At 43.9% G+C, this 16160-nt stretch overlaps 1 protein-coding gene across 1 annotated transcript in view; it reads left to right on the forward strand.

Moving 5' to 3' along the window:
- AFG2A (AFG2 AAA ATPase homolog A) overlaps positions 1-16160 on the forward strand; it is a 707754-nt gene that overhangs the window by 234328 nt on the left and 457266 nt on the right. The window contains exon 13 of the mRNA XM_082261533.1: positions 2656-2735. Coding sequence (XP_082117659.1) covers positions 2656-2735 — 80 coding nt within the window. The remainder of the gene's footprint in view (positions 1-2655; positions 2736-16160) is intronic.

Raw genomic sequence — 16160 nt, forward strand, 5'->3', positions numbered from 1 at the left:
GTTCCCTTTGGACTTCTATACATATATAAACAAACCTATTTTTTCTTTTCAGCCCATGTGTATGGGCCCTTATGGACCCTATTTATATATTTGGTGTGATTTCTTTTTACACGTTTTTCACCTAATAAGTTTGATGTCATTTTATTGATTCATTTCTGTGTTTTCACAACATTGAGTTCAATTTTTTAGCTCTGCTTTATATATTCATTTGCAATTTGTACTGAAGTTTGGTCTCATTATTTGAGGCAGTTTTTTCTTAACATAAGTGGGGCAAGAAAAAATGTAAAATAGGATAAAAGTACAAAAATCTAAAGTTTTAACCACGTTGGTGCATACATTTCTTTGAAGGTAACCTGTGGCCAGACTTTGGATGTTCAGTTAAGTAACATATTTAACAAGTAAATGACTACTAATGTTGCAGACACTGTAAAGCAATTCATCCCCAAATTTTATAGCCGGAACATTGTAGATGTTCTAGTACTTCGCTCAACAGCTCAGATCACACTAAAAGACTGATGTAAAATAATAATAATTTCTCATGCCACAAGTCTGATTAGTTTTAAACCTGCCCTGGATAAAAAAACTAGCAGAGAGAACCCTTGGGAAGTATATTCCTTGTGTGAAGTTACTGACTGAGCTTGTTTACACCAACAACCATAAGTCGCACTGCTCATGTTACTGCACAGCAACGCACATTAAATGCATCTGTGCAATTCGGTGCCATTCAACCCTAATGTACCTTGCCACTGGATGTGTGTTGCTGCACACTGCCCTGGCCAACAACACACTGGCATGCATCGTAGTGCTCTGCCAGAAAATGGTGCATGGCCCACGTCACAACACACATTAACGCATTGAGATGCTCTGCAATGTACAGTGCCTTGAAAAAGTATTCACCCCCCTTGACTTTTTACCTATTTTGTTACATTACAGCTTTAAGTTCAATGTTTTGTTAATCTGAATTGTATGTGATGGATCAGAACACAATAGTCTAAGTTGGTGAAGTGAAATGAGGAAAATATATACATAAAACTATTTTTTAGAAATAGAAAACAGAAAATTGGCATGTGCGTATGTATTCACCCCCTTTGTTATGAATCCCATAAACCAATTAAAATCAATTACCTTCAGAAGTCACATAATGAGTGAAATAATGTCCACCTGTGTGCAATCTAAGTGTCACATGATCTGTCATTACATATACACACCTTTTTTGAAGGGCCCCATAGGCTGCAACACCTAAGCAAGAGGAACCACTAACCAAACACTGCCATCAAGACCATAGAACTCTCCAAACAAGTAAGGGACGATTTTGTTGAGAAGTATGTCAGGGTTAGGTTATGAAAAAAATATCCAAATATTTGATGATGCCCAGGAGCACCATCAAATCTATTATAACCAAATGGAAAGAACATGGCACAACAGCAAACCTGCCAAGAGACGACCGTCCACCAAAACTCACGGACTGGGCAAGGAGGGCATTAATCAGAGAGGCAACACAGAGACCTAAGGTAACCCTGGAGGAGCTGCAGAGTTCCACAGCAGAGACTGGAGTATTTGTAGTTAGGATGACAATAAGATGTACGCTCCATAGAGTTGGGCTTTATGGCAGAGTGGCCAGAAGATAGCCATTACTTTCAGCAAAAAACAAAATGGCACGTCGAAAAGGCATGTGGGAGACTCCCAAAATGTACGAAGGAAGGTGCTCAGGTCTGATGAGACTAAAATTTTACTTTTCAGCCATCAAAGAAAACTATATGTCTGGCGCAAACCCAACACATCACATCACCCAAAGAACACCATCCACACAGTGAAACATGGTGGTGGCAGCATCATGCTGTGGGGATGTTTTTTTAGCAGCCAGGACTGGAAAACTGGAGTTGAGGGAAAGATGGATGGTGCTAAATACAGGGATATTCTTGAGCAAAACCTGTACCACTCTGTGCATGATTTAAAGGCTAGGATGGAGGTTCACCTTTTAGCAGGACAATGGCCCCAAACACACTGCTAAAGCAACACTTTAAGGGGAAACATGTAAATGTGTTGGAATGGCCTAGTCAAAGCCCAGAGTTGTCATACTTTTGCTGTTCACAAGCGCAAACCATCCAACTTAAAGGAGCTGGAGCAGTTTTGCAAAGAGGAATGGGCAAAAATCCCAGTGGTAAGATGTGGCAAGCTCATAAAAACTCATCCAAAGCGACTTAGAGCTGTGATTGCCGCAAAAGGTGGCTCTACAAAGTATTGACTTTAGGGGGGTTAATAGTTATGCACATTGACCTTTTCTGTTATTTGGTCCTATTTGTTGTTTGCTTCACAATAAAAAAAAAAAAAAAAAAAAAAAAACATCTTCAAAGTTGTGAGCGCCTTCTGTAAATTAAATGATGCAAATCCTCAAACAATCCATTTTAATTCCAGGTTGTGAGGCAACAAAACACGAAAAATGCCAAAGGGGGTGAATACTTTTGCAAGGCACTGTATGTCTGTAAATATTCAGATGAATGGCACCATAACTTGGTAAATTGAATGAACGTTCTGTCTTTAGCTCAGTTGCTTTGTTTACAGGATAGCAAGGGTAGCTCAGTGAATAATTTTAGCTATTGCCTGGAATTGTTCCTAGCTCAATTTCTAATGCAATGCTTTGTGTTTTTTTCATAGATATTCAGAAAAGCAAGAGCTGTCTCACCATCCGTTCTTTTTTTCGATGAAATTGATGCTTTGGCTGTTGAGAGAGGGAGGTAAGATATCGTCTACTGAATAATGGAAATGTATGACCTAAAACACTCACAAATCAGGAATGTTAGTAATTTAGACAGATTCAAAGAGATTTCCAAGTTCAAACTTACCAGCCAACCAGCGACCAACCAAATTGACCTGTCTAACAATATGCATTAAGAACAGGGGTTTAGTCTGCACACAATTGCAAATACATGTGTAAGCTACAGGCCTGTCAAGGCACCTTGTTTTCTGCAGTCCCTAGCTTGAACTTCTGTAAGTCTCCACGATGAGAGCACATGCATTTTAATGGATAGGCAGAGGCCAGGTGGACCTGGAAGGAGCCCAACACTTAAAGGTACAGGGGCACACTGAACACCCGGCACATAGCACTATGGCAGCAAAGTTAGTGCGTTGCCTAAACAATATAATCAAGTTACAAACAAATGGCTACTGCCACCACCTATAACTGGTCTATGCAGCAAGGAGCACTAGAAGGGTGACGTATGTCAAACAAATACAAAGAGATTTCCAAGCTCAAACACACCAGCCAGCCAGCGACCAACCAAATTGACCTGTTTAACCATATGCATTAAGAACAGGGGTTTAGTCTGCACACATTTGCAAATACATGCATAAGCTACAGGCCCTGTCAATGTAAGTAATTTAGGCATTTGTTGTAACCTCAAAGGGCACCTTCTAAGTTTCAATGCACTACTAATTTGTTTTATTTTTTGCTGGCTTCAAGGTTGACTCTGAGTTGACTCTATGCAAAAGACCTGCCCCTAACTTCTATACAATTGTTTATCTGAAAATGCACAGCCTATAGAATTAAAAAGTGGCAATATCAGTTTGTACCTTCCATTTTAGTTGGGTAAATGTTTATCAAAACAGATCTTTACTAAAAATATGTTATTATACTTTTTATTAGTCTACATAAAACAACATGCACTCCAAGATTCTTATTGAAATATTTAAAAATATCAAATAATATTAGAATAAAAAATGTGTTATTCTATATATCTATAGTTATTCTTTTTTGCAAAGTGAAGTTATGAAGTGCACACGATAAGTATAACAAAATAACAAATAAGATGCTTACACTAATAACTTTTACTACATGATCTACTTGGCTATTAAAGTGGTTGTAAACCTCAGACATCGAATAAGAACAAAGCATATCCCTTCATAGTGTGCGCTTATCTCAATTAAGAGCGCTAATGAGGAGATTTACTAAAACTGGTGCACCCAGAATCTTGTACAGCTGTGCATAGTATCCAATAAGCTTCTAACTTCATCTTGTTAAGTTAAGCTTTTGATAAAAAAACCTAGAAGCTGATTTCTATGCACAGTTGCACCAGATTCTGTGTGCACCAATTTTAGTAAATCTCCCTCTAAGTATAATTTCTGTCTGCTGCTTTGTTCCTCTACTATGACTCACTTCTGACAAGTTTTCCTGACACCAAGAGAAAAAAGGTGACAGGGGAGGGACCTTCAGGTGATTGACGGCCTCAGCTCTGGTCCTCTGTAGTGTGGGAAAGCGTATCCCTTTCTGCCAATCAGCTGTCGGAGCTCTCCTCACTGAGCTCTGCAGAGTGTGACTTCAGCTCTCCACGCCTTCTTTCTTGCAGCTCTGACAAGCTTTATAAATTTGGTACTTTGATCGGATGTAGATGTAGCACCCTCCTAGGTAGGTGCTAGAAGAGAGAATATGTTTTTTGGATCTTTTCTGCTTACCAGAAAGATTGCCAGGTAAATTTATATTGCTCTCTGCCTACCAGAGAGCAGGATCTGCTAGTGAGGTCTGCTCATGGTGCTCAAGTGCAGCTCAGTTTGTCTGAAGTGTTTCCCACTTTGTGTGAGGTACACACAATGGGGCGAATGATCGTCCGATTTTCTTCGTTGTTTTACAGCAAATCGAAACCGGTGAATGGAAATTAGTAAACATAGAAACATAGAATGTGTCGGCAGATAAGAACCATTTGGCCCATCTAGTCTGCCCAATATATCTGAATCCTATGAATAGTCCCTGGCCCTATCTTATATGAAGGATAGCCTTATGCCTATCCCATGCATGCTTAAACTCCTTCACTGTATTTGCAGCTACCACTTCTGCAGGAAGGTTATTCCATGCATCCACTACTCTCTCAGTAAAGTAATACTTCATCATATTACTTTTAAACCTTTGCCCCTCTAATTTAAAACTGTGTCCTCTTGTGGTAGTTTTTCTCCTTTTAAATATGCTCTCCTCCTTTACCGAGTTGATTCCCTTTATGTATTTAAAAGTTTCTATCATATCCCCTATCTATCATATAAAAAAATTCTCGTACGATAAAGGCTTTTTTTTTTTATTGTTTCTGATCATGCGCAGTCTTTCTATTCTGATTTTTCTTGTACACAAATCATGCGAAAACGGTACGTATTAAAAGAAAATAATTTTTTCTTTTCCCATACGAGAAAAATTTTGGAGTTTGTCCCTTTGGGAATTTCCGTACGAAAAGTCGGAATTGGCTGTTGAAACTTGTGTACACACTATATGAAAATCGTACAAAAGTTATTTGAACGAAACTTCTTGCCCAATTTTTTTATAGTGTGTACAAGCCTTTAGATTCATCTGAAATAAAATTGTACAGGAGCCTAGACAAGGCACTTGTTAGTAGATGCCTGTTTTTACAATCTGATTTTGCACAGTAGGAATTTGAAAATGCATTAGAGATACTAATAATTTGCTGCCTCTGGAGATCAATTTCCTGTAGTGTTAGAGCTAGCCATGCTGAAGCTTTTAGGGAAACACCTGCCTGTTTAGTCTCTGCCATTCCTTCTCTCATGCCTCCTGCTACTCTCTGTTGTGAAATAGGTTTTCAGGCCTTAAACAAGTCTGCTGCAATATGTAGGGAATTATCTGACACAATAGAAGTGCATTCAACTGAAACACTATTAAACAAAAAGAAAAAGGATTCTTATATAAAAACTACAGAACCGATTCTCCTGGCTTCTGAATTGATAGAACATTGCTAGGCTTATTTGGACACAAAGACAGCACAAAGGTATGCTGCTACTAAAAATAGGCAGAAGGGAAATCAGTTTAATGCAGTTTTTTCGTAAGCAGATCAATAGGCATTTATAATGGTTTTGAAAACTTTTAAATATATATATATACAGTGGGTACGGAAAGTATTCAGACCCCCTTAAATTTTTCACTCTTTGTTATATTGCAGCCATTTGCTAAAATCATTTAAGTTCATTCTTCTTCCTCATGAATGTACACATAGCACCCCATACTGACAGAAAAACACAGAATTGTTGACATTGTTGCAGATTTATTAAAAAAGAAAAACTGAAATATCACATGGTCCTAAGTATTCAGACCCTTTGCTCAGTATTTAGTAGAAGCCCCCTTTTGATCTAATACAGCCAGGAGTCTTTTTGGGAAAGATGCAACAAGTCTTTCACACCTGGATTTGGGGATCCTCTGCCATTCCTCCTTGCAGAGCCTCTCCAGTTCTGTCAGGTTGGATGGTAAACGTTGGTGGACAGCCATTTTTAGGTCTCTCCAGAGATGCTCAATTGGGTTTAAAGTGGAGTTCCACCCGAAATTTATACTTACCTCCATCTTCTCGCTCCCGGTCACCTGAAAAACAAATGGATAATCGCAATTTTTTTTTTTTTCACTTACCTTTTAGAGAAAATATACTCACCTTACTTCCTTCTTCCTCCCCTCGGCGGCCACGACGATTCGTCACTTCCTGGCTTTTGCAATGATTCCTGGGAGCTGAACGTCATCGCTCCCAGGAATCATTGCGCCTGCACTGGCCCCGACGTCAGTTCCGGGGGCTCGCGCGTCATTCCCTTCTAAACAGCTTCTGGGCATGCCCAGAAGCTGTGGAGGGATGACGCGCGAGACCCGGAAATGACGTCGGGGCCGGTGCAGTGCATCGTGGGACCAAAGAAGAAGGAAGAGGACCGAAGAGGACGCGGAAGAGGATCGCGCTGGCTTCAAGCTGCCCACACCTGAGATGGCAGCGCTGGACAAGACAATTTCAAGGTAAGTATTTCTCCTGAAAGGTAAGTGCAACCCGGGACAGATCAGAGGCTAGCCATTGTGGAATGTACTAACCCTGACTGTCCCGGGGGTATTTTTATAAAAAAATGTATAACGAAGGTGGAACTCCGCTTTAAGTCAGGGCTCTGGCTGGGCCATTCAAGAACAGTCACGGAGTTGTTGTGAAGCCACTCCTTCGTTATTTTAGCTGTGTGCTTAGGGTCATTGTCTTGTTGGAAGGTAAACCTTCGGCCCAGTCTGAGGTCCAGAGCACTCTGGAGAAGGTTTTTGTCCAGGATATCCCTGTACTTGGCCGCATTCATCTTTCCCTCGATTGCAACCAGTCATCCTGTCCCTGAAGCTGAAAAACACCCCCACAGCATGATGCTGCCACCACCATGCTTCACTGTTGGGACTGTATTGGACAGGTGATGAGCAGTGCCTGGTTTTCTCCACACATACCGCTTAGAATTAAGGCCAAAAAGTTCTATTTTGGTCTCATCAGACCAGAGAATCTTATTTCTCACCATCTTGGAGTCCTTCAGGTGTTTTTTAGCAAACTCCATGCGGGCTTTCATGTGTCATACACTGAGGAGAGGCTTCCGTCGGGCCACTCTGCCATAAAGCCCCGACTGGTGGAGGGCTGCAGTGATGGTTGACTTTCTACAACTTTCTCCCATCTCCTGACTGCATCTCTGGAGCTCAGCCACAGTGATCTTTGGGTTCTTCTTTACCTCTCTCACCAAGGCTCTTCTTCCCCTATAGCTCAGTTTGGCCAGACGGCCAGCTCTAGGAAGGGTTCTGGTCGTCCCAAACGTCTTCCATTTGAGGATTATGGAGGCCACTGTGCTCTTAGGAACCTTAAGTGCAGCAGAAATCTTTTTGTAACTTTGGCCAGATGTGTGCCTTGCCACAATTCTGTCTCTGAGCTCTTCAGGCAGTTCCTTTGACCTCATGATTCTCATTTGCTCTGACATGCATTGTGATCTGGAAGGTCTTATATAGACAGGTGTATGGCTTTCCTAATCAAGTCCAATCAGTATAATCAAACACAGCTGGACTCAAATGAAGGTGTAGAACCATCTCAAGGATGATCAGAAGAAATGGAAAGCACCTGAGTTAAATATATGAGTGTCACAGCAAAGGGTCTGAATACTTAGGACCATGTGATATTTCAGTTTTTCTTTTTTAATAAATCTGCAACAATGTCAACAATTCTGTGTTTTTCTGTCAGTATGGGGTGCTATGTGTACATTCATGAGGAAGAAGAATGAACTTAAATGATTTTAGCAAATGGCTGCAATATAACAAAGAGTGAAAAATTTAAGGGGGTCTGAATACTTTCCGTACCCACTGTATATACAGTATCTCACAAAAGTGAGTACACCCCTCACATTTTTGTAAATATTTTATTATAACTTTTCATGTGACATCACTGAAGAAATTACACTTTGTTATAATGTAAAGTAGTGAGTGTACAGCTTGTATACCAGTGTAAATTTGCTGTCCCCTCAAAAAAAACTCTACACACAGCCTTTAATGTCTAAACTGCTGGCAACAAAACTGAGTACACCCCTAAGTTAAAATGTCCAAATTGGGCGCAATTAGCCATTTCCCCTCCCCGTTGTAATGTGACTCGTTAGTGTTTCAAGGTCTCAGGTGTGAATGGGGAGCAGGTGTGTTAAATTTGGTGTTATCACTCTCACTCTCATATTGGTCACTGGAAGTTCAACATGGGACCTCATGGCAAAGAACTCTCTGAGGATCTCAAAAACAGAATTGTTGCTCTACATAAAGATGGCCTAGGCTTTAAGAAGATTGCCAAGACCCTGAAACTGAGCTGCAGCACGATGGCTAAGACTATACAGTGGTTTAACAGGACAGGTTCCACTCAGAACAGGCCTCAACCATGGTCGACCAAAGAAGTTGAGTGCACGTGCTCAGCGTCCTATCCAGAGATTCTTTGGGAAATAGATGTATGAGTGCTGCCAGCATTACTGCAAAGGTTGAAGGGGTGGGGGGTCAGCCTGTCAGTGCTCAGACCATATGCCGCAGACTGCATCAAATTAGTCTGCATGGCTGTCATCTCAGAAGGAAGTCTCTTCTATGCACAAGAAAGCCTGCAAACAGTTTGCTGAAGACAAGAAGACTAAGGACATGGATTACTGGAATCATGTCCTGTGGTCTGATGAGACCAAGATAAACTTATTTAGTTCAGATGGTGTCAAGCGTGTGTGGCGGGAACCAGTTGAGGAGTACAAAGACAAATGTGTCTTGCCTACGGCATGGTGGTGGGTGTCATGGTTTGGGGCTGCATGAGTGCTGCCGTCACTGGGAAGCTACAGTTCATTGAGAGAATCATGAATGCCAACATGTACTGTAACACACTGAAGCAGAGCCTGATCCCCTCCTTTTGGAGACTGGGCTGCAGGGCAGTATTCCAACATAACTCCAAACACACCTCCAAGACGACCACTGCCTTGCTAAAGAAGCTGAGGGTAAAGGAGACTGGCCAAGCATTTCTCCAGATCTAAACCCTATTGAGCATTTGTGGGGCATGCTCAAACAGAAGGTGGTGGAGCTCAAGGTCTCTAACCTCTACCAGTTCCGTGATGTTGTCATGGAGGAGGGGAAGGGGGCTTCAGTGGCAACCTGTGAAGCTCTGGTGAACTCTATGTCCAAGAGGTTTAAGGCAGTGCTGGAAAATAAGGGTGGCTACACAAAATATTGACACTTTGTGTCCAATTTGGACATTTTAACTGCGAGGTCTACTCGCTTTTGTTGCCAGCGGTTTAGACATTAATGCCTGTGTGTTAAGTTATTTTGGGGGGGACGGCAAATTTACACTGTTATACAAGCTGTACACTTACTACTTTAAATTGTAGCAAAGGGTAATTTCTTCAGTGTTGTCACTTGAAAAGATATGATAAAATATTTACACAAATGTGAGGGGTGTATTCACTTTTCTGAGATACTGTGTGTTATGTGTATATACTAGCTACATATGATTCATATAGATGACATCATTGCCACAAGAACAATCACATCGGGCGCCTCTGCCGCTCGAACTGCCTACCGGCCTTTTTTGCGTTGACACTTTCTACTACTTTTTTCCCCCACCTGAGAACAACCAAAGAGCAACCAGAATGGAAATGCCCAAGGCATAGCGACCACATTGACCCTGCGGGGAGACAGCTTTTTTCCACCCGTGTACTAGGAAGGGCACGCGTTCCCCCATAGTTGGATAAACACAGCCTCAGCAGTTGTAAGTCCATTTTGACCTTTTTTCCTTTTATTGTGGAAGCACTGCATTTTTGTTTTTGAGTTAATCTTCTACACCCTAAGGGCTCTCCCACCTCCCTCTCCTATTTTTTTCGGTGGAAATTCTGAGCTTTACCAGAAACCCCTTGCCAGCTCCTCAGGATCCTTTTGTCCACGATCTACCACCACACCCCAGACCTTAACCACAGAGACTCATTCTATATTAGACAGCTTGGCTGGAGCTTTAATGCAGAGAACTGAGACATTGACAACTCCGGCATCTTTGTTTTGTTGTTTTATTGTAATTAACCACTTAACGTCTAGCCACGTAGACCTAAGTCGGCTGACTTTGCGTGGTTCTACCGGCGTGATGCCTCTAGCTAGAGGCATCACCCCGGTACCATTTTTTAGAGCCTGCGGTTGGCTTTCCGTCAGTAATGACCGATGCGTCTCGGGAGCCGCTCGATCGTTACCCCGGCGAGCGGGAATGGACGTCCCCCCCCCCCTTCCGCGGCTCTGCCCGGGAGACCCGAGCACCCAGCCGGCACATCCGCCGGCTGGATGGAGTCCCGATCAAAGCCAGAAGCGGCTTCAAACGGGTCTCCGATGACGTAACCCGGAGGCGGCGTCCATGACGTCCGGGAGGCATCAGATTCAAATAGTGACTGTATTCAAAAATGCAGTTTTCGGCGTTTTGAATACATGGAAGTGTAGTGGAGGGGTCTAGGGTCTTTTAGACCCTGGATCCCTCCATAAAGAGTACCTGTCACTGTATATTGCGGTCACAAGGGAAGTTTACATTGCTTGTGACAGCAATAAAAGTGATCAGATTTTTTTTTTTTTAAAAACCTGTGTTAAAATTAAAAAAAAAGAAATAAATAAATAGGAGAAAAAAAATTTAGCCGCCCCCGTCACCGTTAGCTCGCACACGAAAGAAAACGTATATGGAAGTCGCACCGCAAATTAAATCGCTGTTTAAACCACACATGTGAGGTATCGCCGCGATCACCAGGGCGTGAGCAATAATTAAAAAAAAAGAGCTACACTCTAACTCTAAACTGGTAACCGTTAAAATTTTTTAAAGCGTCCTCTATGGAGATTTTTATTGACCGTAGTTTGTCGCCATTCCGCGGGTGTGCACAATTTTAAACCGTAACATGTTTACTTTGTTCAATTTACTCGGCGTGACATCATCTTTCACAATATACAAAAAAATGGGCTAACTTTACTGTTTACATAGTTACATAGTTAGTGAGGCTGAAAAAAGACACAAGTCCATCCAGTTCAACCTATGATGTGTGTGTGTGTTTGCTTTTAACCGTACATTGTATACCCCTGTATGTTGTGGTCTTTAAGGTGTCCATCCAATAGTTTTTTGAAACTATCAATGCTCCCCGCTGATACGACTGCTTGCGGAAGAGAATTCCACATCCTTACCGCTCTTACAGTGAAGAACCCCTTACGCACTTTAAGGTTAAACCGCCTTTCCTCAAGTTTTAGTGAGTGGCCACGTGTCTTATTGTATCTCCTTTCTCTGAATAGTTTGTTCCTTATGCTAGGGTCGCCAGTACAGTATTTGTACATTGAGATCATATCCCCCCTCAATCGTCTCTTCTCCAGAGAGAATAAGTTCAGTGCTTGTAGTCTTTCCTCATAGCTGATGTCCTCCATTCCCCTAATTATTTTTGTTGCCCTTCTCTGGACTTTCTCCAGTTCCAGCACATCCTTCCTGAGGACCGGTGCCCAGAACTGGACAGCATACTCCAGATGTGGCCGGACCAGAGTTTTGTAGAGTGGAAGAATAATCTCTTTATTTCTGGAGTGAATCCCCTTTTTTATACATCCCAGTATTCTGTTGGCTTTGCTTGCAGCGGCTTGGCATTGCATGCCACTTCCAAGCCTGTTGTCTACCAGTACCCCCAGGTCCCTTTCCATCCTAGACTCACCCAGAGGTTCCCCCCCTAGTGAGTAGCTTGCTTTCTGGTTTCTGGCCCCCAAGTGCATTACTTTACATTTTTCTACATTAAATCTCATCTGCCATGTAGTTGCCCACCCCGTTATTTTGTTCAGGTCTGCTTGCAAGATTTCCACATCCTGCATAGAAGATATTGGCATGCCTAATTTGGTATCATCTGCAAATACTGAGATTGTACTAGATATCCCCTCCTCTAGATCATTTATGAATAAATTAAACAGGATTGGTCCCAGGACAGAACCCTGGGGGACCCCACTTTCCACACCCGCCCAATCAGAGTACTCCCCATTAATCACCACCCTCTGGACTCTCCCCTGGAGCCAGTTCTCTATCCAGGTACTCACCTTATGATCCATACCTACCTTCCTTAGTTTGTACAGTAAGCGTTTGTGGGGAACGGTGTCAAAGGCCTTTGCAAAGTCCAGATACACCACATCCACAGGCTTACCTTTATCTAAGTGGCAGCTCACTTCATCGTAGAAGGTTAATAGATTGGTTTGGCATGAACGATTTTTCATGAATCCATGCTGATTACTACTTATAATACCGTTTTCATTACTAAAGTCTTGTATGTGGTCCCTTATCATCCCCTCCAAAATTTTGCAGACTACTGATGTTAGGCTGACCGGCCTATAGTTACCCGGGATATATCTCGGCCCCTTTTTAAATATTGGTACCACGTTGGCTTTTTTCCAATCAGCTGGCACCATACCTGTCTGTAAACTATCCTTAAAGATCAAGAATAATGGTCTGGCAATCACCTGGCTGAGCTCATTAAGAACCCTTGGGTGCAAGCCATCCGGTCCCGGGGATTTATTTATGTTAAGTTTCTCTAGTTTAGCTCTAAGTCTATCCTCTGTTAGCCATGGCGGCACTTCCTGAGGTGTATTATTTAGTTCGGCCTTACAAGCGGGGTTCGTGTAGCCCCCCGATTCCTTTGTGAAGACTGAAGAAAAGAAATTATTTAACACTTCCGCCTTTTCTCTGTCCTCTGTGGCCATTTTTTTTTTATCATCTTTTATGGGGCCAATGTGTTCTGGCCTCGCTTTCTTACTGTTTATATACTTAAAGAACTTCTTGGGGTTCTTTTTACTCTCCTCCGCTATATGTCTCTCGTGTTCTAGTTTAGTTTTTTTGAATACAGTGAAATGTGATTTTTCGTAATTCTTCCCAAAGAAATGGCGTTTGAAAGACCGCTGCGCAAATACCGCGTGACAAAAAATTTTGCAATGGCTGCCATTTTATTCTCCAGAGTCTTTTCAAAAAATAGATATATAATGTTTGGGGGTTTTAAGTAGTTTTCTAGCAAAAAATACTGATTTAAACTTGTAAACAAAAAGTGTCAAAAATAGGCTCAATGGTAAAGTGGTTAAGGGGATAGGAGAAGGGAATGGCGGAGGCTGTAGCCCACAATATGTACACTCTGGCTGGTTCAGCACAGAGGCTGGTATTCGCCATTGCCCTAGTGTCACAAACTCTAATCGAGTGGGCTAAGCTTTTACGCCGTGACCTGGAGAGAGAACAGCTCCCCCTGCCTTTTCTTTTTCTTTTTTTTTTTAATTTTATTGAGTTTTATAACAACATACAAAACAGAGCCATTTGGGCATACCCTGGCTCAACAAACCAAAACAACGAAAACGAAAAAATAAACATAAAAAGAAAAAGGGGGAAGAAAAACCCCTCCCCACTAACCCCCCAACAGTGGCTGCAGCTCAAAGGTAGTCCAGAGCATCACAGGTAAGTACCGATTCTACTAAGCATTGGTGTTCCCAATCATGGTCCATTACATACTGTAAATCAAAAAGTCACATAGCACAATGCATATATACAAGTAAACTTAAGTAGCTGGTCGAGACACATCAACGGCCGGAGCCGAGGAATCTTCTGCGGTATCTGCAGCATCCAACCACAGATCCCACACTTTGTGGAATTTCTTGGAGCATCCCCTGAACTTGTACACCGCTTTATACAGAGGTATCATGGAGTTCACCAGCGTCTTCCATTGTGATAACGTCGGGACCCCAGGGGCTCTCCAACGCATCACCACCAGTTTCCTGGCATAGAAGAGCAGAAGCCCCAGGAGGGTACGTGTAGCAACAGTGTGGGCCAGCGCGTTCACAAGCCCCAAAATACAAGTTTCAATCTCAGCCGGGATAGGAATAGTAGTCAGTTTGGTAATGAAACCCCGGACCTCAGACCAAAACCCCTGCAAGGACGGACAGTGCCAGATCATATGGGTATAGGACGGGGAATCAGCACCGCAGCGCCAACAGGCATCCGGGATGTCAGTAGACACTTTGTGTAATCTGGAGGGCGTAAGGTGGAACCTATGTACAATTTTAAATTGGACCAGCTGGTCCCTCGAGGAGACTAAATATTTAAACGGGTAGTCCCAGATATCCTCCCAATCCTCAGAATCCAGGTCCTGCACCTCCGCCGCCCAGAATTCCTGCAGTCTCTCCAGACCCACATGCACACCTGGCAGCAAGGATCTGTAGATTGAGGACAGCGGTTTCCAAAGATCTTTGTCCCGAAGGAGGAGCTCCAGATCCGCCGGAGTCATATCAGGGGGAGAGCCCCCAAACTGAGTCCGAAAGGCGTGGCGGAGCTGCAGGAACCTGAAAAGGTATGAGTTAGGCAGATCAAATTTGGCCTTAAGCCTATCAAAGCTCAGCAAACCATCCCCATGACAAATATGTGAGAGCCATCTTCTACCCCTATATGCCCACAGAGACGGGTCAGGAATGGACAAGAACTCAGGCAACTCCGGATTACGCCATAAGGGGGTATTAGGAGAGAGCCCGTGGGGGTCAGATTTAGTATAGGGAGAGACCAGCACCCAAGCCCTGTTCACCGCCTTCATAGAGTTGGTAAGGGGGTATGGAGCCCGGGCGCCACGGAATAGGGCGTTGCGCAGTGCCTCGTAAGACCCCAGCAGCGCCGCCTCAAGCACCACCGCAGAGTTCGTGTCGTCCGAAACCAGCCAATTGTGGGCATGGGTCAGCAGACCGGCAATAAAATACATGAAAAAATCTGGGCAAGCCAGACCCCTGGCTTGCCCTGTCCGCCCAGCACAAGGGCAAAGAGGGGTCCGCCCGTGCCCGGGAGTCCGCGTCCACCGGGAGCAAGAGAGATTTCTCCCAGTTTACTCGGACAAATACTCCGACAGTTCCGTAAAGCGCGACAGCAGGGCCAGGACAGCCCAGAGGGAGGGGCCCGGGTCCCGGAGGAACAGAATATCGTCCGCGTACAATGCCAGTTTTTCCTCCAGGGACCCCACCCGAATCCCCCCGATCTCCCTGGAACCCCGAACAGTCCTCGCCAGGGGCTCCACCGCCAGCGAAAATAACGCCGGTGACAGTGGACACCCCTGACGGGTGCCGCGCCGGATATCAAATACAGGCGACACCCTACCGCCCAGCTTGATCTGTGCCTGAGGCTTACTGTAAAGAATGTCAATCCACTTGCGGAAGGTAGGACCAAAACCAAACGAGCGGAGCACCTCACTAAGGTAGGGCCAAGCTACAGAGTCAAAGGCCTTCTCCAGATCCAATGACACTAAGACTCGTTGGCTCCTTTCCTCCGCAGGGACCTGCAAATGTGTATAAACCCGGCGGATATTGATATCAGTAGATTTCCCCGGCATGAAACCCGTTTGGTCAATGTCAACCAAGAACGGGAGGACCTTCATCAACCTGGTGGCAAGGATTTTTGTCAGAATCTTCAAATCATAATTAAAAAGGGAAATCGGCCGATAGGCCGAGCAAAGGGTAGGGTCTTTGCCAGGTTTCAAGATCAACACAATGTGGGCCTGAGCCAACAAGTCTGGAAGCGCGCCAGCCTCCAGGCTTGCTCGATAAAGACTGCACAATCTGGGAGCCAGATCTGCTATGTACATTTTGTACCAGTCCCCCGGCAGGCCATCCGGACCCGGGGTCTTCTCGGGGGGGAGAGAGCGGATAGCTGCCTCCACCTCCTCCAAGGTCAAGTCCGCCTCCAAGGAAGCGGCCTCATCCTCGTCCAAGTGCGGCAAGGAGAGATCCCCGAGGGCCCCCAGGTCCACCACGTCCCACGGAGGGGAGGGCACAGAATACAAACGTTTTAATAACTCCGAAACTCATCAAGAATGGTAGCAGGGTCTGCAGTGATGTCCCCCGCCTCTGTTCCGAT

The sequence above is a fragment of the Pelophylax lessonae genome, assembly GCF_965119305.1.
Source record: "Pelophylax lessonae genome assembly, chromosome: 1".
In the NCBI taxonomy this organism is placed as follows: domain Eukaryota; kingdom Metazoa; phylum Chordata; class Amphibia; order Anura; family Ranidae; genus Pelophylax; species Pelophylax lessonae.